The sequence below is a fragment of the Anas platyrhynchos genome, chromosome 15, assembly GCF_047663525.1.
Source record: "Anas platyrhynchos isolate ZD024472 breed Pekin duck chromosome 15, IASCAAS_PekinDuck_T2T, whole genome shotgun sequence".
Classification (NCBI taxonomy): domain Eukaryota; kingdom Metazoa; phylum Chordata; class Aves; order Anseriformes; family Anatidae; genus Anas; species Anas platyrhynchos.
Genome location: NC_092601.1, coordinates 9,437,199 through 9,461,749, shown reverse-complemented (window position 1 = coordinate 9,461,749; position 24,551 = coordinate 9,437,199). Strand labels below are relative to the sequence as shown.

Here is a 24,551-nt window from a genome sequence, read left to right as displayed (position 1 = left end):
TGCCCCAAGTGCTAACGTTAGCACTTGTCCATGGGATTAAAGCTGTGCCCAGCACAGCATCTGCCTGCATGCCTGAGCATGTGCCACAAGTCATTGGAGGTAAGATGAGGAGGACGGGTTTGTCACTGCTGACTTACCTGCCTAGTCACATCCTGTGTATGTGTGTCTCTTGGCTTCAGAAATATGACATGAGCTGCTGTCTTAACCCAGCTCTGTTTGCTGGTTTCTCTCTCCACAGTCTGGCATGGGGTTCTTTCACCTGCTGCATGGCGGCCTCCGTTACTACCTTGAACTCTTACACTAAGACTGTCATTGAGTTCAGACACAAGCGCAAAATCTTTGAGCAGGGCTTTCGAGAAGAACAGAACTTCCTAGACCAGGAAGCCATCAAGTACTTCAGAGAAAGGTCAGTGCAGACAGTCTCTCGGTCAGTGGAGGTTTTCATGGACTCTGCAAGTCTCAGAAAACCTAGGCTCTCGCCCATTTCAGCACATGTGGGCAAAGTCTCTGAGATACACAGAGATGTGTGTTAAAGAGAGACGCAAAAGATCCTGATTGATCTGTTTTTACTTAAATTTTGTGATGTCCCAGTGCCTGCCTTTTCGTATGTGCTCATTAAAACACAAGACTGATAAGTCCTTACAGAGTGCATTTGATTCATAGGAATACGTAAGAAGCTATGTTACAAATGCAATCAGATTTTCCCTCCCTGAGAAAAGGTAAAGTTGTGGGGGTATAACTGTTACAGCCATCCTTTCTCAGAGCATGTCACAGGCACCTCCCTAAAGATCTAGTAGTTGCTGAGACATTTTCCAGCCACCACCAGGCTACATCTGAGTTGCCATCTTCCATATTCACATGCTACAACCCATCCTGGGCTCCTCCTGAGCTCCTCCACACAAAAATAGTGCACATATCATATTGCGGTGCCATGCTCCTTTGCAAAAACACCCACACTGCCACACATGCTGCTCCAGGGGTCTTAGGTTCACTTCAAATTCCATTTGAGCTCTGAAGGCCCAGTAACACTCTTTTACACTGTCTACGAACACAGCCTGCAGGTGCCATGGCCCACCCATCCCACTGCTGGCCCTACGCTGTGTGACCATCACCAGGCAGGGCCCACCACGCAAGGCACAGGCCTGTGGCTGTGGCTCTGCACAGCCAACTGCTCGGTGGCCAGTTGGCCCTCATCACGAGATACAAGGTCCATATTCTGCTCCTTCCTTGGCCTGGCAGCATGCTTACCAGTATGACAAGAACAGGATCACTAGGAAAACCTCTAACAGGCATTTTCCATTTCTTACAAAATATTTCCTGACCTCCAGAGAAAAGCTATCACTCTCTTCTGCCACTCAGACCCTACATATTCTTGCTGCATGCCCAGCACCCCCTATAGTACTACCTCCTCCTCTGTATGGATAGGGGTACAGGGGCAGAGGTACAAACATTGTCAACACACAGTTATCGTATATACACTGGTCTTCCCCCTCACATATGTTGCTCACCTCCCACATATTCTTCGGCCTCCTGTGTAGTTCTATATTTGGTCTGTGACACACTAATCCTGCCTTCCCATTCCCTTCCCCTGCACTTACACTCAAAAATCATTGCCCATAAACTTAAACACTTATCAGCAGTCTCCACCTTGCTACTCACTCATCATAACCATCTGCAATGTATCAGTTATACCAGTTATTCTCCTTTCTCTAGAACACACACCTTGTGCTTGTCACCAGTGGGGTTTACAATGTGCCTGAGGAGACAGCCCACATGAGCTACTGGAGCAATTACGCTTGCTGGCAGCAGAGATGGGATGCAGATCAGCCACTCTGGAAGGTGCTGACATCATATAATATAAATTAGTTTATTGCATATGGAATAATTATTCAATAAAAAGCACAGAAAAGGCCTTGGACTTTGCAAGGTCCTTCTGAAGGGCAGTATGGGTTAATGACTAGGATACAGGCATGCCTTGTCAGAAAGTATGCTAATTTATTCTGAGTTCTACTAGTTATGGCTCTGTACTCTTTGTTAGCCCATGAGGCTGTACTTCTGCACTTGCTGCCCTCCTTCTTTCACGTGAAGCTTTGCTTAACATTGCAGAATGTAAAGAACACAAAAACATTGACCTCAGACAACAGGGAATGTCTGATCGGCTCTTTAGGTGTGCCTTCATGCAACAAGGAGCTAATAAGTGCAGAGAATCCTCACCAAAAGCCGATTGTTAGAAGCAATGTAAAGAGATTTTGGCTGCAGAAAACATAGGGAGGATTCATTCTCATTCTTCTGACTGATGTAGCAGTTTCTCAGTGGTGGAAGAGTGGCTGGGGAGCTTTGAGGAGACAGGAAATTTAGCATGATCAGACATTTCGGTAGCAAATTGAGGAGTCCTCCTGAGCAGAAAAACTAGAGACCTTACTGCTTATAACTTTCCTTTGGTTAGCCAACCTTAACTAATAGGCTCTGCTGTTACAATTGCTTCTCTGCCAAATTCCAGATTTTCTCTCTACATTTCATACAATCTGGAAGGATCAAAGAAATGATTCAACCAACCATGACTTTCCTAATTTTGCTTTTAAAGACAACAGCGAGTTTTTAAAAATATTTTGTGTGTAAAAAAAAGTACAGACAGTGAAGGGGAAGTGGTCCCTGTGTGTCTCAGGAGAAACACAAAGTGAGGGGGAAATAGCTGAATTATTGAACTGAGAATGGCAGATGTGAGACCAGCAGAACTGTAAGCAACAGAATATGTTGCTTCATATTGGGAAATGCTAAGGAAACTTTATAAGATACCACTGCTGCCCTTTCTGGAACAGTAAATAGGAAAAAAAAAAAAACTGCATAGGGGACTGTAACCCTCTTTATCCCACATCTGTGTTGTGTGGCTTGATTTTGATTCTTGCATGCTCCATACTACACAGACTTGCCATTTTTAGGTACAAGTAAAACAATATCACATAACACTTGCCAATCAAATTCATGTTGGAGCTGTAATCTCAGAGACCTTCACACCAACACACTAGATAAACAGGTCAATGACTTAGCTTGGCCCACCAAGCATGACGAGCTGAATCCAGCCCCAAAGGCTTGTTCATGTCTCTTGGGAGGAGGGCTTCACCTTAGCCATGCAACTAACAGGGTATTTAGCACATGTATGCCCAAGACAAAAAGACACTTTGGCCAGCATAAATCCTTGTCTTTTTTAATTCTCATTATATATATATGTCTCAAAACAAGTGCCATACTGGGCAACATATGTATGGAACAGCCTTCATACTGGTGAGAGGTGACCTGTGTTTAATATTCTTGTCTCTACCACTTGCTCTATGACAAGGCTGTATATTTTATTCTGTCCTTCCAGCTTCCTTGCTCTTTTTGAGTTTGTGAACAGTTCACTAGTTGGCCATATCCTCCACTTTCTTTCACACACACCTGGTAAACACAGCCCTAGCATGTGGCATCCCCAGACCATGTGCTGCCGCAGCAGACAATGAGAGGTCCCACAACGGGCCCCTAAAATGAAACTATTCCTGTTCATAAAGGTAGCCAAAAATACACATTTGCATGGCACTTATCCTCTTCCCATCCATGGGATAGAGGCATGTACCCCCAAACCGCACATGTACCCCTCAGAGTGACTATCACAGACCTAGCACCTCTCAGGCCTCTCATGCAGAGCACATCTCTGCCACATCCCTGTTCATCCTGCAGCATGACACTACACAGACCTCCCAGCAAACACATTTAGGCTACCAATGTCTTACATTTCTGGACTGATAATTAAAGCATTCTTACTATGTTGTTGATGCTTGATTGTATATTCACTGTCAACTAATGTACTTCATGTTTACGATCTTCTTATTTTTATTTTGTATTATTTTAATTGTCATATATGAGTGTGTAATAACAAGTCCTAAGGCAGGATTACCATGGGATCATTCTAGAGATCTAAAGCCATGTGGCATTGCAGGCTTTTCTTTTTTTAAGTTAACATGCTCGTGGTCAGCATCACCTGGGTATGCTCTGTGAATGCAGGGGTGCTGGAAACACTGATTAGTAGCACCATATTTCCAGATTCCTTGCATCACCAAGGAAGTGCCAACAGTTTCAGCAAGCACATGACTTCCTCTAATCTGATGTTCTTTTGCACAAATAGAAAATAACTTACACTCCCCTTCCTTCCTGTGCATATATCCAGGGATACTTCACCTTCCCTCCTACTCCTACACCTCCATGTTCCTTTTCAAAACATTTAAATAAAACCATCCAGCCTCTCTTCCTTCCACTTGCTTTGTATATATTACTACCCTCTTCTTTGCATGTTTCTCTACCTCAGTACGCATTCAGCATCCACTGTATACATGCAAACAGCCTCTGTGTTGAAAAGACTTAGTTCAACGGGCAGTTTTCTAAGAGGAATATATATATTTTGGAGGAAGTTAAAGCTTCAACAGCAGTCTCCACAGCTGCAGTTCATCATCTGGGAGACAGGGAAGAAGAAGAGTTGGCCCCATTTTGTCTGAAGTAATTTTTTTGTTGGAATATATATCTATAAGCCCTTGTTCCCAGAGAAGACATTTGTTATAAATACATCAACACAAAAAGGAGGACTAGGGAGAATCTCCATCCTTTACTGGATGCGGGGGGAAACTTAGTTACAAGAGATGAGGAAAAGGCGGAGGTGCTTAATGCCTTCTTTGCCTCAGTCTTTAGCGGCAAAACCGGTTGCTCTCTGGATACCCAGTACCCAGAACTGGTGGAAGGGGACGGGGAGCAGGATGTGGCCCTCACCATCCACGAAGAACTGGTTGGTGACCTGCTACGGCACTTGGATGTCCACAAATCGATGGGGCCGGATGGGATCCACCCAAGGGTACTGAGAGAACTGGCAGAGGAGCTGGCCAAGCCCCTATCCATCATTTATCAGCAGTCCTGGCTATTGGGGGAGGTCCCAGCTGACTGGCGACTAGCAAATGTGATGCCCATCTACAAGAAGGGCCGGAGGGCAGACCCGGGGAACTACAGGCCGGTCAGTTTGACCTCAGTACCAGGGAAGCTCATGGAGCAGATCCTCTTGGGAGTCATCATGCGGCACTTGAAGGGCAAGCAGTCGATCAGGCCCAGCCAGCATGGGTTTATGGAAGGCAGGTCCTGCTTGACGAACCTGATCTCCTTCTACGACAAAGTGACGCGCTGGGTGGATGAGGGAAAGGCTGTGGATGTGGTCTACCTTGACTTCAGCAAGGCTTTTGACACCGTCTCCCACAGCATTCTCCTCAAGAAACTGGCTGCTCTTGGCTTGGACTGGCGCACGCTTCGTTGGGTTAGAAACTGGCTGGATAGCCGGGCCCAAAGAGTTGTGGTAAATGGAGCCAAGTCCAGTTGGAGGCCAGTCACTAGTGGCGTCCCCCAGGGCTCGGTGCTGGGGCCGGTCCTCTTTAACATCTTCATCAATGATCTGGATGACGGCACTGAGTGCACCCTCAGTAAGTTTGCAGATGACACCAAGCTAGGTGCGTGTGTCGATCTGCTCGAGGGTAGGAAGGCTCTGCAGGAGGATCTGGATAGGCTGCACCGATGGGCTGAGGTCAACTGTATGAAGTTCAACAAGGCCAAGTGCCAGGTCCTGCACCTGGGGCGCAATAACCCCAAGCAGAACTACAGGCTGGGAGAGGAATGGTTGGAGAGCTGCCAGGCAGAGAAGGACCTGGGAGTGATGGTGGACAGTCGGCTGAATATGAGCCAGCAGTGTGCTCAGGTGGCCAAGAAGGCCAACGGCATCCTGGCTTGTATCAGAAACACTGTGACCGGCAGGGCTAGGGAGGTGATCGTCCCCCTGTACTCGGCTCTGGTGAGGCCGCACCTCGAGTACTGTGTTCAGTTTTGGGCCCCTCGCTACAAGAAGGACATCGAGGTGCTTGAGCGGGTCCAAAGAAGGGCGACGAAGCTGGTGAGGGGCCTGGAGAACAAGTCCTATGAGGAGCGGCTGAAGGAGCTGGGCTTGTTCAGCCTAGAGAAGAGGAGGCTCAGGGGTGACCTTATTGCTCTGTATAAGTACATTAAAGGAGGCTGTAGTGAGGTGGGGGTTGGCCTGTTCTCCCATGTGCCTGGTGACAGGACGAGGGGGAATGGGCTAAAGTTATGCCAGGGGAGTTTTAGGTTAGATGTTAGGAAGAATTTCTTTACTGAAAGGGTTGTTAGGCACTGGAACGGGCTGCCCAGGGAGGTGGTGGAGTCACCATCCCCGGAAGTCTTCAAAAGACGTTTAGATGTAGAACTTAGGGATATGGTTTAGTGGGGACTGTTAGTGTTAGGTTAGAGGTTGGACTCGATGATCTTGAGGTCTCTTCCAACCTAGAAATTCTGTGATTCTGTGATTCTGTTTTATGAATAAAAAAAAATATAAAAAGACAACAGAACACTCCTCCTGAAAGTACTTTTCCAAACATAACCTCACTGTATTTCATTTAATTTTAACCATATGCATCTGCACCAGCTTTTCTTGAGGACTCCCTAAGACCCCAACTGAAGATTAACTAGCAACGTATTAGATGATGTTCCCTTGATGGCTCCTGTTTCAAGAAGCGTGCACTGTGTTCACAACCTGTGCAGGGGATGAGCTACATAGTCCCCAGCCCATTCCTCCCCACCAGCTCACTCCATCCCCTCCTCATAGCATGTGAGCCTTACCCTGTCTGCATTACTGCTGCTTGTGAACACCGGTCTCCACACCACAAGAACTACGTCAGCTGTGCTGCACATGGGAAGGACCTTCAGAGCTGCAGAGAGGAGGATCTAGGGTGAGGGAATATGGAAGCTTTGGATAAGAGTATGGAGAACTGAAGCTTAGGGTTCAGATAGGGGGGCTGAAAGGGCAGAAATCAAATTCAGGGAAGCTTTTCATGGAGAGGGACTAGTCAGTACCTAATCAAGGAATAAAAAGCTATTGAAATGATATGAGTAAACTTGAACTAGCCAGTGACCTCTTTTACTGTTGGCAAGAGGAGGAAGATCAGCAGCTTTTGAAAACTCATCCAGGCATGGTCAGGCCATGTGAGGCCAGAAGTGTTGCATCCCATTGGACCTGTTGCCACTGCAGATGGGGTAAGGAGGTCAGCCCACCCTGGCACCGGTGGGAGAGGGAACCTCTCAGAGAGAGGTTAAAGAGATCAGCATGGCCCTGCCACCAGTCTGATACCCATCCTTTTACTCCCTGTGAAGCAAATCTCACTTCACAGCAATTGTCAAGCCAGCATAAAAATTTATCAAGCAAATCTGGGAAGTTCAACCTTCCACAGTCAATTCATCCATCCAGTTTTTGCCAACTTTCAACTGTCCATCAAAACCCACTGTGGTACTGAGCTATTTTCACAGCATTTTTCTTGCTGACTGAGCCCTTAGTCTGATCTGCAAACTGATGAAACATCAGGCAGATGTTACTGGTGAAATTCTAACTAGAAGTGAGTATAAACTGACATGGATACCAATGCAGACAGACTGTCTCGGAGGGCTAGAAAATGTAGTTTTCAAATGCTGGGAGAAGTTTGAAACAGATGTCAGGACTAAAACTATTATTGCAGAAGTAATAAATGAGGACTGTTCCTGACCCGTTGAGAATCCAAATTTACTTTTAAGTCATTATTTTTAAGCACAATTTTTTAGTTTTTGTGCATTTATTTAATGTACCTTAATCAGACCTTTCTTTCTCTAACTTCATTGTACTCACATAAAAATGTTGTGCAGATCATATTGTCAAAAGATATGTCAGACTCTTGCTTTGATTTCTTCTTTGGTCACCTTGGTATTTGAACAGGTTTTAAGCTACTGACCTGCAGTACTTCCGTTTTACAGGGTCAATATCTTGTCATGGGCAACAATAAGAATTTCACATCTGACTATTCACCTTTGATTAGCACACAAGGATGAGTGTAACATTCTGCCTTGAATTTATTCTGTACTTTATCCTGCACACTATTCTGCAACACAGGAGGGTCTATCTGCAGAGCTATTCCTTCTGGAAAATTACAAACTGGCATTTAAATGGTGTAACACTATCAACATAGCTACTCCCAGCACACACGTACTATACAATGCTGTTAGTCCCTGATGCTTAAATGCATCCTAAGAAGTGAAAGAATGGGAGAGATGCAGCCCTGAGCCCCTCATTTCTATTCCCCATGGCCTCTTTACATAAGTTTTCCCCTGAGAGGGACAAGACCAATGGAACTGAGTCCTTCCTGAGACTGTTACAATGACCATAATGGGCCTGGCTGGCTATAGATGGAGGAGCCCAGGTATGATGTTCTCTTATTTTTTTTTGATCCTTCCATTTCTGTACATTTGGGAGCAGCCTTGGTTTCTGTTAAAGGTGCTACTTCTATATTCTCTTTTCCAGGACTGAGGAGGAGAGGGCTGAGGCTGGGGACCTGAGGTTACAGTGCCTCCATAGCTGCTCCCCAAATAGTAAGTGATTATGGCTCTGAATATGTCTGGCACACAATGGCTTGTACTGTCCCCACAACTGGTTTCTTGGAGTTAAGAATACGGTTTGGAGTAGGAAGCACTGTAAACAGAGGTTTGTAAGTTTCCCAGACAATGTTGCCCAAACAGTAATCAACTAGCATATGAAGAGTACAAAATTCTCCAGGATTCAATTTAGGCTGCACATATATCCTATAATTTTATGCTATCTCAAAAAGCTGTGATTTCATAGTAGTTTAAAGATATGCTATAATTTACACCTGTATAACTTTCATTATCACTACCATTTTTCATCTATATTTATCACCACTTTATGATGATGCATGCTATTGAATATAAAAATGATTGAAAGCAGCTTTGATAGACAATAACATTTATATAATTAATGCCTTTTGTTTGCACTTCTATTAATCTTTACTCAGAAATTTGTTATGCTTTTATTCATCATTTGAAAAAGAAAAAAAAATCTTGCTTTAAGCTATAGGAAACAATGGTTCAATGTATGGAGCAATATTGGAGGATGGCTCCTGTCCTGCTCTTAATACTATACTTTTTTTTTTTTTTTTTTTTTTTTTACTCACTTCAGGAAAGAGGCATTGTGTCTCCATCAATTTCCTTGCAAAGAAAGCAAATGATTCTTCATTCAGGAGGAGGGAGGATGGGGAAAGTGACTCGCTTGACAGAGCTCTAGGATTAAGTCTGTGCTAATAAAAGTAGCATTTTGCTGTTTCTGTCTTGTTGAGATGCACATCTCAGCCACATACTCATGGAAGCTTGGTGTCCACAAGCCTAATGATTAATGGTTCTACTTCCTCATCAGACCAGCTGGAACATCTCTCCAGGTGGTCTCCACAGAGACGTGCTAGTGGTAGTACAGCTCACAGACTTGTTCTGTCATCAGCTCAGTTGGTAACTCTTGCTCCTTGAAAATGTCATGGCAGTTGTAGAACTTTCCCCAGGCAGATCCACATCCTTCGTTTTCGCAGGCCTGAAGAAATCTATTAGTATGAAATTGTTCTGGGTCATATTTCCCGAGAAAATTCCCTCCCTATCAAGCTAATGGCTAGTGCTCAAATGTGCTTATTTTATTATGATGACTGTCCAAAGGTTTTTGTTTCAAAGAACAAATAATAATTCTTGACATCATGAAGTGTTCCAAAGAATAGAACCAAGGCTCTGTTGGTCCTTTTCTCAGCCCTGCCCAGTACTTCCCTTTGAAAGACACGAAGCTTACCTCAACAGCTGTGATGACAGATCTGTAAAAGCAAACTGCAAATGAGAAGTCAGGTATCCAAATCATCTGGTGTGCTTCATTCAATGTGTTCATCTCCGTGTCTTCAAATACAGGCAATTGCTTCTGGAAGCAAACAGGAAAAACTACATATACCATTAAGCTAATAAGCAATAGTAGCAATACGAGCATTATACAAAGGGCATCATTTCAGCTAACCAGTCTTCAAGACAATGCTGTGTTTTTATTTGTAAAGACCATTACAGTGTTTCAGTTAAAAGAGACACAGAACTGGGCAAGTTCTGGATGGGAGAGAAAAGTCAGTAGATGTGAAATACATCTGAAAAAGAGAATTTCTGCACATCACCACACCTTGCCATTCCAGGAGCAGATGTGAATCCAACACAATTTCCAAGTCAATATAAGTTCATTTTAGTTCCTCCTGCTATCTTGTCCTCAAGTGTTTTCCCAGAACATTCTGGTTCCCTTTTTCTGAGTGATACTTTAGCATAAACTTCTCTCATTTCTTCATTTGACTGGCAGCGGGTTTATCTTATGATATACAATAGCTACAGAACTGTCACCCCTTCTTTTCATGATAAAATGGCCAAAATTCATCACAAAACCTACACAGGAGTCCATCCATATTTATGTTAAATCCAATGGCAGAAGTAAGATTTATCTTAATCCTGGAACTTCCCAGAGTGAAAGACTCACTATACAGAGCTATTTCCCTGGACCAGTTCATAAATCTCTTGATAAATCAACTTAGGAATTGAATTAATTGGAAAATGTGACTACCAGTAGCTGATTATTACTTAGCTCTGTAACAAGACTCACAACCAGCAAGACAGCTAACGTATCTAGGTCAAACTGAAGCTGAGAGTGAAAATATCACAAATAAATCTGAGACCTTGTAATGATATTAGATTTTCACCCCCACTAGTTGATCCGGGTGAGAAAGCAGGGTACTGACTGATCATCCACACACTCGGTAACAAACTGTGGTGACTTTTCAAAAGACTGAAGACCATTTATTTAAGGAAAAGCCTTATAGACAAATACAAGACACCATGCCAGAGCTTCACAGACCACAAGCTAAACCTTTAACAGCTTTTCAGATCTGGCCAGTCCATCTATATTTATATGACTCATATTTGAAGTCTTCACGCAGAGGTTGTCCCGTACCAGTAGGACACATGGAGGTATAACCAGAACCTATTTCCTGCGGCCCACTTCAACTGGCATTTCGTTCCCTGGAGGACTTGCCAGCTGATCTCACTTAGAAATGCTCCAAGGTTGTTCTAATTTGAACCAGACAGTATATCAAGAATATTCACTCATATTCAGATACCATCCTTTTTCCTGTCCTTACACAATGACAAAACTGAATATCTGGATCTTGTATAGAGAGAGGGTTTTCACTGAGTGCCACTGTAGAGCAAAATGCTAAAACATTTACATAAAAGATTAAAAGGACAAGGCTGAGCAATCATAGAAGACAAACACCCACTCTACAGGTGACTTTAGAGGAGAGGATAGTAAAGGTTTGAGAACAGATCAGGAGAAATGTGAGATTGCAGGTAACACGGCCTCAGGACAGGACAGGTCTCAAAGATCTCAGGTTCCTCTGCTAGGAGACTAAGCATCCATTTTGAAAAATGGCCTTTAATTATAAATCTATCAGAAGCTTGATTCTGGGAGTCTTGATCACAGTAATGCAACAGCCAGTCTTGATAATTATACATTAAACCATGTAATGTCCATCACTAAACCATAATTTTCCTTTAACAGGGAAACTTGCCTGAGCTGGGCTAAGAACAACATCATGGAGTTCTAGCTATAAATTGACATCCTCTGCTCTCCCAGAGCTGGATTCCTCTGCAAATGTATGGCACTGGCACTTATACACCTAATAACTCCAGCCCTATTTTTTTTGTACCAAACTTACCATTTCCACTGCAAATGTCTAAACACTCTCAGTAGCCTTTTTGTTGTCTTTTTTTGACCTTGCAGGTCTCAACTTTTTCTATCAGATGTGCAGGGCTCGGAGATCTCGATGCACTGGTTGGGCAGTTGCTATACAAAAATGATAGAAGAAGTTTCACATCAGGATATCTTTGTTGTTATTGTTTTGCAGTTATTTGTGAGTAAGAAATGCTTACTGTTATTACTTATACCTGATTTCAGACATCTGTATGTTCATACCACTTCCACTCTCTCCTCCTCCAATCCTCTCCCATCACTAGGCATTAATATGAGCCTGCTGCTTTGATCAATGTGCTTGGGGTCCACAGGGCAGATGGGAGAGGTACAGAGAACAGATGTAGAACAAGGGGTAAGAAAGAGGCAGGAGACACAACGAACAAGGAGGAATGGATATGGTGGCAAAGCTAAAGAGGTGACAGGTAGCTCAGAAGGGCCAATAGCAGGAAATAGCATATTCTCCATTTTTTTGCTTGTTGCCCGTGTCAAAAAGCCTTGGCTGCTATTTGAGGCAGATTAACCCAGAGTCCAGGACACCACCTTTTCTTGCAGAAAAATGAAAGACCATTCAAAATGCATTCATCATTAAAATAAGATAGTCATTGTTTTTTCAGTGTGGGCGTTTTAGAGGGTCGCCTGAATGAGAGGAGGCCTTGAAAAAAATCCATTTTGTTCTCATATCATCACCTGCAGTCATTTCCCCAGGGTCCATCCCACAGTTCTTCCACCATCCTCCTACCCCTGGTTGTCTACAGTAAGATTTATGCAAACAGCCTCTCAGTGCTTCAATTTAAAGCATATTGTCATCTTTTTCTATTCAAACAAGATCATCAGAAGCAATCTAGATTTAAAATATGATGAGAATGATTCATAAAAATGAAAATCTACTGCTTTTTCTTGGTTCCAGGAGCCACAGAAGCAAGGTAGTGCTGGGTTTGCAAGAAACTTTCATCTATCTTCGAATTCAGTGCTACAGAAAGTATATTGCACAAGCTCAGCTGGAGAGGGCAAGGCACAGACGGTAGACAAGGTCACTCTAACAACAGGGAACATGCTTTATATGCTGAGCAGCACAGGGCTGGAAAAAGGCAGACAACAAGGGCTTGATGCATTTGAAATGTGGCTCAAAGCTGAGTCAAGGATTCTCCTTGTGGAGGCACATGACAGCTGCAATCACCTTCCTGTTTCATGTCAGCATTGATTTCAACTCCAAGTCCTGAGATTGTTCCTGTAATTTATTCAGTTCACAGTGATTCACTGCATAAAAACAAGTGAAAAAAAAAATCCCCTCTGATAAAGCACTATGGTTACAGACCTAAGAACCAGTCTTGCTATACTGAAAGCAATGGAATTTCAGTCCTGTCTTTAGTCCTGTCTAAACCCTTGCCCACAAGAAAACTCCAAAGTTATAAGTCTCAGTTCTGTCCTCATTTACCTCTGCTAAAATCCAGACTTGACATTTTGCTTTAACAAACTCCAGATTTCTCCTTAAGCAACCTAGTCTCTCTGTTCCTGTGAGAAACATAATGATAAATGTAAATTCAGTCCCATGTTAAGCACTGGGAAGAGTGAAAATTGAAGGATACAAAAGTAAAAGAAAGTGATAGTTTATAATACTTGCTTTTTCTTCCAGTGCACTAGTGAATTGGGAAGTTTCATATAGAAATTTCAATGAGTTATGAAACTGATTTTTGTCACACTCTTTTAAGTATTGTCTTCCCGTAAATGTACCATTTTCTACAGCTAATCCAGGAACTATGAAGAACAAAACAAAATAAAACAAAAACCAGCCCTGTCCAACACTGCTAAAGATGTGAGAAGTATTGCAGATTGCATATGCACCCAAATAGCATTTTAGCTACATGTACTGTGCATGTTATATTTCTTCTAGAATGTAAGCAAGGATTATTGTTCATTTAATGTTCAATTAGTTTTACAGTACAAGATATTTCAGGACAAATATATATATATATATATATATATATATATATATATATATATATATATATATATATAAAATTGAAGAATGTATCTTCATTTCAGTTCTCTTAAAATGAGTTTTGCTATCGTCAGAACAAGTTTCCTCCACTTCTCCACAGCAAAAAGTATTTTCTGAACATGGGGTTTTGTAGTGAAGAAAGGAACGCATCTTCAGTGACCTGAATCAAAACCATGAGTCGACAAATTCAAAAAATCTGTCTTGGAGCTTATTCTGCAAAATGGTTGGAATTATCCTTTGAACCTATATCATTGAGAGTTGCCAGGCATCATACTGCATTTCAGCTGCAGATATGTTCTGAGTTGAATAAAGCATGAAAGTATTAACTGCAGAGTTATAAGATCGTAAGAAGTGTCTTTCTAAACCCCTTCAGAAAAACGAACAGTAGACTAGTATAGAAAAATCCAGTCTTCTGCAAAAGCACCTGATAGAGCCTTATTTTTTGAGCTTTTGTATAAAAGCTTTTCTAAAGCTTTTCAGATCCCTGGATAGCTGTTTAAGGACTGAGCCATACATTCTGTCAGAACACCGGAATACTGAAGGCCAAAATTAAAATATTCTCTGTAACACTGCCCTTAAGAGAATTAGTTCAGGGAAGTCTTTCTACTAATAATGCTTTAATTTAAATAGCAAATAAACCCTAACTTTAGAAACTGGTAAAAGGTGGCCAATTTTACAAATTATGCTTATCAGAGAGAGCTTGTAAAATGTGTTCACATATTAGTAAGGAATACGTAGTGATAGGCTGGGATGCCTCAGGAAAAAAAAAAAAAGACACTTATTAAAAGTAGTAAAGAGGACTAAATGTTGGGATTCACTTCTGAAGCTGGAAACTGTTCAAATTTGGTTTAGAGAAGACAGCATTGTGAAGCTGCTTGAAGTTTCTATTTATGATGGCATAACACTTCCAAGAACAGGAAAAGATGACAATTTCTCCATTTTACTAAAGATGCAATTTTTTTGTAAAAAGGAAAAACAGCATTGTTGATGATGCCTAAGTAATGGCAAGATCCCAGGATGGTCACAGTCCTAGGCCATTGGCTGAGATATCTCTGATAAGGGTTCCAGCCCATTTAAGCTACACGTAGTGTGCGGGCAGGACTTAACCCAAGAAAAAAATGCTGCATTAGAAAATCCCAAAACATTTATTTTATGAGCAAAGAGAAGCCTTTTGTCAAGAGATGGGATGGGGAGCAAGGAACATGCAGAAGCATCCAGAATTTACCTTTCCTCCAGCAACACCAAGGCTTTGCCTTTCCTAACTCTGTGATTCAGTTAGAGCTTTCCAGGCGTGCCACAAGCAAAGACCGCCTCATCCCTAGTGCCTTGGCTTTGAACATGTCATGTTCTCCTTTGACATCTGAATTGGTAATGAAGTGCAGCAGGAGTTCAAACCCCTCTCTCCTCAACTCTGCTGCACTGGATGAGGGCTGTGACCTTGTAGGTAGGGAGTCTGTTTTGCATCTTAGATCCAGCTCTGTAGCATCTTTAATTATGCCATTGGAAATGTCTTCACATCCCCTGTTCAGTCAGTTTTTGAAAGCAAGGACTTGTGAGGAAGGGTGTTCCCCCAACTTTGGCCTTGTTTACTCTCCTGCTAACTCATATTACACTGCCTTTTGGCTCTGTTTATATTCAGTAGCTCTGCTACTGTCTGCTCTTCGAATTATAAAAACTCTAAATTTGATTTAAACTTGATAATTATTCTGTGATCTAGCAAAGGTCTAAATTGTTTCAGCAGCCCTACTGAAGCCAATAGGTGTGAGGCTTGCCCTTTAGGGCCTTAAAAATGGGGTTTAATTGCATCTGACAGTGAGAAAGGTGAAGTGAACATGCAGTTAATTCTGTTACTAACAGAACAACACTAGATCTCATATATAACATATCCAGACCAGGATTTTCTGCTATCTTCTACCACAAAAGGAACATGAACATACCAAATGCACAGGAAGACTCAGCTGGCAGCTGGTATTACTACAGAAGTCTGTCATGCCTTTTGTTTCTCAGAAATTATGAGTTGTGAGATGCCCAGTGAATGTGATCATGTTCCCTATCAAGGTCAAAGCATTTCTAGCTGTAGTCACTATCCATGAGAACAATTACAGTTTACACTGGTACATCTTCCTCTCTTGCCATCAGTCTTGCCAAACTAAGTCAGATTTAGCTATATAGCAAAAAGCATTGGGATTTCTCCTTCCCAGCAGCAGCCAGGAGAGAAGTACAGAAAACAGTATTCAGGTGAGGCAGTCTGGAATGCCATGCAATTGGCATTCACAGTCACCTAAAAGCTGGTCAGCCTTTTGCACAGTTTACGACTTAGGGTGGAAGGAAAAGTCCATAGCACTCTGAGCTGTATAAAGGAAATGTCCTATAATGTCACTACAGGAACAATGATATCATTCTGTGCAGTTCTTCTATTTTTACCTTGCCTGTTTATTCATCCCATGATTCACTGGGCAACCATGCAGGGCTACCAGGAAACCAAAGCATATGGGTCCAAGGTGAGGGCTGGTCTTCATGCTTTGCAGGGATGATCAAAAGCAGGTGCTGAGACAACCTGCAAGTCAGGTTTTATCCTCTTGCATTCTTACAGGAATTTGTCACAATCAATACGCCAGAAACTTTCTCCCTTTGCTGTATTTCCCTGTCCTTGCCCAATACCAAATCCTTATTTCTCACAGAGCACTATGACTTTGAGAAAGAGAACACTGACATGCCAGTGATTACGCTGATGATAGCTTAGCTGGCACCAGGGAGAAACTGGTCATGAATTTGTGTGCCTTATTCTCAAATACTTTGCTCTTGGTCATCAGAAGCAGAGGATTTTATACAGACATGAGAACCAAATCAGGCCATAGGCAAATGCAGCTATGGGATATACACCTAAAATTGTCCCAGAATAGAACTAAAATTGCTCTATAAGCAATTAGGCCAGTCCAGAGGAAAAACTGTGTGTTTGTCTTTCCTCAGGGCTTCACAACACCCAGCTCTAAATGTCACTAGCGTTCAGAAGAACAGGAGTGACCATAATGCTCAGAAAACACCCCCATTTGCTACGTCAAGCTCTTCCAGCAACATATCAAGCAGCTCTTCACTTTCATCAGAACCAACCAGACAGATCTCCATGGTTCAGGATCAAACCCAGCTGGACATCGTCTCCATCACTAGATTGGCCCCAGGAGAATCACCAAGCCCCAAGACATTTGAGCAAAGAAATAAAAATTTAGCAATTTCGTGTTCCAGCCCACTTGGTGCAAGGACTATTGCAGCATCTTGCCCATCCAGCCCCAGGCTCAGTCTAACACCCAGCTCAGCCAAGCCTCAGCAATACTCTGACTCCTCTCCAGTCAGTCCAGGGATCAATGCTACTTCCTTCTATACCTTTTGTCCTCACACAGCACACAGCTTAGAAGCTTCAGCATCAGATTACACACTGACCCCAACCAGGAAAAGCACAAGGCCTTCAGCAACAATGACTCCTGAAGATAGTTCCCAATCTCCTGGCTCTTCTAAAACTGGATTAAAAACTACAGGAAAGGGGTTTGAATCAGATCTGGAAGATCCTGATCATGAAAGGTATGTAACCAGATCACACAAATGTTTAAGTCCTCAAATGACTCAACTTAGTACAGATGAAACACAATCATTAACAACCTCTTATCAAACAATTTAAATCTTTTACAATTTAAATGTTTCCGACATTTGTTTTCCTGTAATTACCCTGTGCCCTCACACAACCCTGCAAAACCATTATATTTTCCTTCACTTTTTTTTTAGCTAACCAGACCTGAGTATGGACCATGCCTGGGCCAGGTTGTCAACCTCAGCTCCTTGAACAAAACAGTATAAATGTGTCTCATTTCCTTTCAAATGAGAATCCATCTCTCTCCCATTACTAGTCAGCCACCTGGGAAGCAAAACCGCCATGATATAGCTCAACCCCCACCATCATTCCTCCTTTATCCTCTAGTGGGCTAATACAGTTACCATTTAGTTTTGGTCTTCAAGGTGAATCTTACTGAATTATGTTCCCATTTCAAGTGGCACAAGTGCCCCACATTCAATCACCATCACATTTGGATTAGTATAGAAGTACTAAGCCCTTGGGAGGCAAGAGAGTTTAAACTAAGTGCCAGTACTGGCATAAAGACTCAGTCCATCTGGACTTTGGAAAAAGCCTCGACAACAGATTCATGGAATCATTTAGGTTGGAAAAGACCCTCAAGATCACCAAGTCCAACCACCCACCTAGCACTAGAAACCTACCACTAAACCACCACCATGTCCCTAAGCTCCACATCCCCAGTCTTCCTAATTACCTCCAGAGGAGGGGACTCCACCACTTCCCTGGGCAGACCATTCTGAAGCCTAACCACAACCACCCTTTCTATGAAGAGATTCTTCCTGACACCCAGTCAAAACCTCCCCTGGTGCACCTTGAGGCCATTTCCTATCACTTGTCACCTGAGAAAAGAGACTGACACCCACCTCCTGCAACCTCCTTTCAGGTAGCTATAGGGAGCAATAGCATGATCAGGCTCTGAAAAAACTTCCCACTCACAGCAGCAGAAAAAAATAGGCTGTTACTGTGAAGTCTGACAAATAAGAGCTGGAGGGTGTATTCAGTGACATTTCAGGTATCTCCCTTCCAAACCCCAGTTTCTGTAGCCTGACCCCATGCAAGTTGGCCTGATTTTACCCCACTGAGACACTGAATTCCACACTGTGTCTGCCGCTTCTTTTCTTGGCAGGAGATTTGTAACCACAGAGGAATTCCAAGCCATGGAGAAAGAACTAGAAGATGTAAAAGAAGAATTGAAATGCTTGAAGTGGAAAGTGAGACACATTGGTGAGACAGTGCAGCCCCTGGCAGAAGACAGCAAGCGTTACAATGGCTACACCCTGACGGAGCTCAAGGCAATGGTGCAGTCTGAAGATGATCCTTACAAGGCTGCACACAAAATCCTAACTGCACTTTTCAGCGATGTGTACTTGCTACAGCACTCAGTCACTGAACAGGCAAGCAACACAAGATCTCTGCCCAAGCCCAAAATAGACCCAGAGTTGTACACAGTGTATTGTGACATTCTGAAAAGCATATTCCCTGGAATTAGCAGCCAGACCTTGAGGGAAGAGACACAACATATACAGAAAAGCACACAGAAAGAAGTGCAATAACACCGAGTTCATAAAATCTTCTGCAAAGTGAGACAGACGTCTCTGATGATTTTTAAGCACTGAACTACGGTACTTACAGTTGGTTGAGTCTATCCCTTCTAGGTATGAATCATCTGTAAACATCTTGGTGAGCTCTGAGCCCTTCATGTCACCTGATGAGACAGGGTGAGAAGACGTTCTGCATACCTACCACAATTAAGACAAAATTTTCCCCTTAGTGTCTCTTTCAATATGTGGATGTTTCATTGTTTCCAGCTACTATGAATACTGCCAAAAGAATTGAAACAAGGCATTGTGTGTTCAAGCAAGGGCCTTCCCCCACCCCAAACAGACCTGTCAACCAGCATCTGGGTAGTTTCTATTTTCTAGAGTATATCATTCATTAAATTACATTACTTGTTAGAAATTTGTGCCTGTCTTTTTTTTTTTTTTTTTTTTTTTGTCTAAATACTTTACACATCAATCAACAATTATAGCTTGAATACACAGTGGGGCAGAACCTGGGCGTGCAGCAAACCACCCTCTTCTGCCCATCCACATTCTGGGTTATATGGGAAAAAATCCAGTCGTCAGCTACAGTGCACCCAAAGAGATGTCCACTGGAGATATCTAAGAGCCAGGACATAAAAGTGTGCTGAAGTCCCCAGGTCACTTCAGGCATCATGGAGTTAACAATCCACCAGTGAAACAGGTAAAGGTAGGAGTCTGACCTCTGACTTTCTCACCTTGTGATAACTGAGCTGACAGAATAGTTCAAGTATTTGAACTATGCTTTGTCTTTACATGGCAAAGACGCTTCTCTGGTGCCTGTCTTAGCCACTCTGTGCTGTTTACCATGCCATCTCGCCACATAACAGTGTTGCACCTGTGACACAGACCAAGACCTTGTGTTTTATGTATGATAGTACACATCTGCGTGAGCTCGTGTACTTTTGGTGAGCAATGACATTTAGGGACAAGTGCTGCTTGATTGCAGTCAAGTTCTCCTGCTTCCATAATTCCAAATGTGCGGTATAATAGCACTAATATTCATCACGGTATACGAACAGCAATTTGTGTGCTGGAAAAGCTGTCTCAGATCTGATTAACACAGCCTTGACTGGGAGAGAGAACACATATTCCAGGAGTCCCTGTTATAACAAATAAGGGACAAAAAGCTTTGCTCTTTCCCCTTACTTTTAATATTTTTGCATTCTTGCCTACCTTCCAAGCTGCGGCTTCACAGGATGCTTTAGAGTCCCATCTCTCAACTAAGCAATTCCACAGCCTCTTGATAGAGCAGATCCATGCAGCTGCTGCTAGCAGCCTGCCTGCTCTTCTGGCAAGCTTTCCATGTTTGGCCCCGCAGCCATGCTCAGGCTCTGTGACACAGGGAAATGACCAGAGGGTTAAGAGCATGCACACACCTGGCTGATGATACATGGGAAACAGTCCTGTGTGTTTGCGTGTCTGTGAAATTAAAGTTTTCCTCCTAATGCACACAGAATGGAATGACATTCATTCACCGAGATGCACCTCTCCTGTCACACCAGCCTTTGCTCTTCAAATCCTCCCATTCAGAACCTCAAAAACTCCACTCACCCTCTCTCCCCAGGTGGGATGGGGAAGAGAATCAGAAAGGTAAAAGTGTGAGAACTCATGGCTTGGGATAAAGACAGCTGATGTGGTAAGGCAAAAGCTGTCTGTGCAAGCAAAGCAAAGTGAGGAATGCAGTCACTCCTGCCTAGTGGCAAGTGGGTATGCAGCCCCTTCCAGGATAGTGGGGCTTGTCATGCTGATGGTGTCCTGGGAGGACAAATTCTGTCACCCTGAGCTGGCCCCCTTCTCTTTCGTTCCCCCAGTGCCATGGCTGAGCATGGTGCCCTGAGGTCTGGCCTGGCTGTTTCTCCCCACCTCCTTGAGCACCCCTGGCCTGCTCACTGGCTGGGCAGCATCAGGAGCAGAGAAGGCCTTGGCTCTGTACAGGCCCTGCTCAGCAACAGCTGGAACACCGGGATGTGGCCCAAGTTTTCACCAACCTGCATCTGAAACACAGCAACATACCATGAAGAAAATTAACTCTATCCCAGCCAAAACCATGAATTCCTTAAAATAAAAATGACATACTTGTTTAGGAGCCACATCCTACATGCTTAGAAGTTTGCTAAGCTTTTTGTTTTGTTTTGTTTAAAAAGAAAAGATCATTCTTAGTGTCACCCAGCTCCGGATGTCTTCGGATGGGACATGTTGAGGACATGCTCTGCACTTTCTTGGCTCTTCTAGGTAAGGGCTCTGGGGTTGCTCTGACCTTTGTATGACAGTACCTGTCTGCCAGCATGGTGTATCTATACTGTTCTCTGCTTATTAGCAATTTATTTTACTTGCAATCTGATGTACAGACCCAGCACAACTTGTTGCCCACTGTACCCCCATTCCTTTTATGTCCATTTCCTTTTATGATAAAATCACCCATCTAGTCGATCAAGGGAAGCCTGTTGATGTAATCTTTTCGGATTTCAGTAAAGGTTTCGATACAGTTTCTCATAGTATCCTATCACTTCTGCCCATTTTAGAGACATGCATTAGGTCTTTTACCTTGATAGCTTTCAGCTATTCCAGTGGAAGTTTGGGTTAATTGGATCCCCTCAGAGGGGACACCGGTACTTGAGCCACCTCCCCTGCTTTTTCTACAGGGAGCTCATTTTCCTGAGTGTTTCCTGGTGTTTGTACTCCTGTGCCTTACCACCTCTTCTTGTTCTTGCATAAACATTAGCTTTCCTTGCTAGGCATGCTTACCTAAGTTTGACTGGAGAGAGACACACTTGCTAGATTTGCTTATCCAGGGTTGCTGGGGAGAGAACTGCAGCACTCTCCCCGCACTTTAGAAGAGATTTTCAGTGCCCAGTTCATTTTCTCTCTAGCCAGCCACTGCTAACAGAACAGAAGGGTGAGGGCTGAATGCCTACACCTGCAGAAAGAGCCCTTATCTTTGGAGGGTAACAAAATTGAGTCAGCATAAGGAAAATAAAATAGCAATATCTTAAATACATGGGCCTGAAAGTAGCTTTTGGCTTTCACTTTTAGCATGCTGCTCTTGCCAGAAATGTGTCTGGTTACAAGCATGTTCTGTCTAAAGACTTTAGGTTTTGCTGCCTAGTACTCGGTCAGAAAAGAAATTACACAGTCCCATTACTCTGACAGTTAAAGATTCATCCGTTGTTCTTGGACAATTCATACTGATTTGCACTGTGTCTACATTACTCCTAGGCCTAAAAAAGCCTTCTCTCTGAAACATTATCACCTTCACCTGTACAGACAGACAGAGAAGGCAACCAGACATACAGAAAAAAATCAGTCCATAAATCCGTGTTGCATTCCATCCTTTTTCTTTAAGCTATTTTTTTCCTTTAATACATACTTTCAAGTCTAAAGAGCCAATACTGGACCAAATAATTTTTCTTTCCTAACTACAGGAATTACATTTGCTACTCTCCAGTCACTCCCAGATCCAGATTCATTAGTATTGCACCTATTCAAGTAACGTGCACCGACTGCTATGTATTCAAGCCTGCATGTAACCTGTGGACCTAAGCTGTCACACAGGGTAGACCAAGTCTGTCTTCCCCCACTCCATCTCTGGGAGCTGATGCCCAGTCAGAAGAGTGAGGACATGAATACTTTTCACAGCCTCAGGCGATCTGTAGCTTGCACTGATTGATTGAGATAATTAAGCAAGCTATTAAAATTCACCATACTATGGCTCAGTAGGGTTCAGCTGGCAGAACAGATCCTACAGCAGGTGAGTTATGCTAAACAGAGGGTTCTGATCCACGCTGCTCACAGAATTACAGAATAATTTTGGCCTCCTGTTGACCCCTAGAGGTCAACTGGTCCAACTCCTCTGATCAGACAGAATTCTAGTAAAAGAAACCAAATAATAGAAGTTGTGCTGCAAAATCTAAACTGTTGCAATACAATAAACATCACTAATAAACAAACAAACAAAAATAGCTATAAAAACAACCTGTGTTGGAATCACTTGCAGGCCAGATCCACTACATGAAAACCTGAGGAGTTCTGTTCTCCCAGAAGAACTATACTGGGAGATCATCAAGATAGGAGCTTTCCTAAGGCTAATCAGGCTGTAGAACTTTAATTTACATCTGCTTCAGTGAGTAAAAAAGATAAATGGCAAAGTTTCTGTGGTACTGTTTTGCAGGGCCCTTTACTATGGTTATATCATGCATTGCCAATTCATTTTTCAGGCTTCTCATGAATATTTCTAATGCATAATTACAGTCAAATTCAGTCATTAAATCATACACTTTATAACCTCATGCTTACCCCTTCATTCTTTTAATAATAATACCCCTGCATAATGTGAATGCTTTCTGCAAAATAAGTCCAGCAGCCCTTCTGGTCTGTGACTTACTATATAGCAGAAATAGTTTTAGGAAATGTCAAGTTTTTATATTCATTTTCAGCATCACTTTCATTGAAATATGAGTCACAGTTCTTGGGCAGCACCATTAATTATCATTAATCCCTCCTCCATTCTTCCTACATGGAAGGCTGCTTCTCCTGATGTGTACTCTACTCATTTATATGCCTTTACATATTTATATACCTAATTCCTTTTGGACACTCCAGTCCAACTGACTTTGGTAATGTTCATATTAAACCTACAATCATTGTTTCCCAAGGTGAAACTGCCTCTGGAGACTTTTCCATTTCTTATAATCACATTTCTGTATGTGGTTTTTCACTATGAGTTGGCTTTTCTCCCTTTGCAGTCTGACAGGCAGACGTGCACCCAGCTAGTAGAAAGGCTACAGATGAGAAATAGACAATGTGGAAAGCAAGTGGACTCCAGTCAGGACGCTGGAGAGAATGGCTGCGTGTTGCAGTTGAATTTCCAGCTCAATTAGAAAAGCTGTTTTGTCTCTGTAGTATAAACCTCAAATTTCTACAAAAGGAAGACCCAAGCAGATATTACATGCTTCACATAGCCTGCTCTGCTAGCAAGTCACCAATGCCAGCTTCTGCCTCCACTCTGACCTGTCAACAAGTGGAAAAGGCTGGAACTACACCCTGCATCCACTTGAATTACTCTTGTTAGGCTTAATCTGAGCATGGCACATGAGGAGAAGAAAAAGTAGAAAGGAAAAAAAAAAAAGAAAAAAAAAAGAAAGCCACCTTTATCTTTCACCCTGAACAGATTACCAAGATGCAGATCCTCCTAGGGCCTTAATGCTACACTGCGAGATCCTGAAGGACTTTAGATACAAGGACAGGAGATGCACTGATTCACCAAAGAACTACACTGAGAAATTGCAGATCTTAGTAAAGTTCCTTAGTAAATCTTAGATTTATTGTGAAGAGTACATTTTCTCAATGTCCCAAAGAGAGTGATTAAAATACACATCAATGTCTTGCTGGGTCAGTGGATTTTGATCAGATTCCCATTTTGTATTAATATTCAGATACATTACCATCCCAGAGAGATGAATAATAGGAGCTATTTCATTTTTCTGACAATATTAAATATAATGAATAGTCTTACTACCATCCTGCATCCTTCTCCATGAATTCTGACCACAGATAGATCTCCTGTTGGTAATGGAAATGTCAATTTGATTCATCTATTTGCCAACTAATCCCTACCAAATAATTTCCAGTATACAGCAAGCCATC

At 42.7% G+C, this 24,551-nt stretch overlaps 2 protein-coding genes across 7 annotated transcripts in view; one reads left to right on the top strand and one right to left on the bottom strand.

The window, feature by feature from the left end:
• The window catches only part of GSG1L (GSG1 like), a 63,684-nt gene extending 44,411 nt beyond the window's left edge, over positions 1-19,273 (top strand). The window contains exons 4-6 of one of the 4 annotated variants that reach the window (XM_013107692.5): positions 239-406; positions 16,671-17,276; positions 18,452-19,273. In XM_013107692.5, the coding sequence (XP_012963146.2) occupies positions 239-406; positions 16,671-17,276; positions 18,452-18,878 (1,201 nt within the window). In that variant the 3' untranslated portion in view covers positions 18,879-19,273. Of the gene's footprint in view, positions 1-238; positions 407-8,398; positions 8,467-16,670; positions 17,277-18,451 lie in introns of those variants that run through there. The other 3 variants (XM_005028479.6, XM_027468770.3, XM_005028480.6) reach the window with 3 other exon arrangements.
• KATNIP (katanin interacting protein) overlaps positions 9,210-24,551 on the bottom strand; it is a 108,984-nt gene continuing 93,642 nt past the window's right edge. The window contains exons 31-36 of one of the 3 annotated variants that reach the window (XR_011803642.1): positions 20,082-20,239; positions 19,604-19,743; positions 18,956-19,064; positions 11,667-11,794; positions 9,719-9,841; positions 9,210-9,482 (exon numbers count right to left, since the gene is read on the bottom strand). The gene's annotated coding sequence lies outside the window, so the exon portion shown is untranslated. The remainder of the gene's footprint in view (positions 9,483-9,718; positions 9,842-11,666; positions 11,795-18,955; positions 19,065-19,603; positions 19,744-20,081; positions 20,240-24,551) is intronic. The other 2 variants (XR_011803643.1, XR_011803644.1) reach the window with 2 other exon arrangements.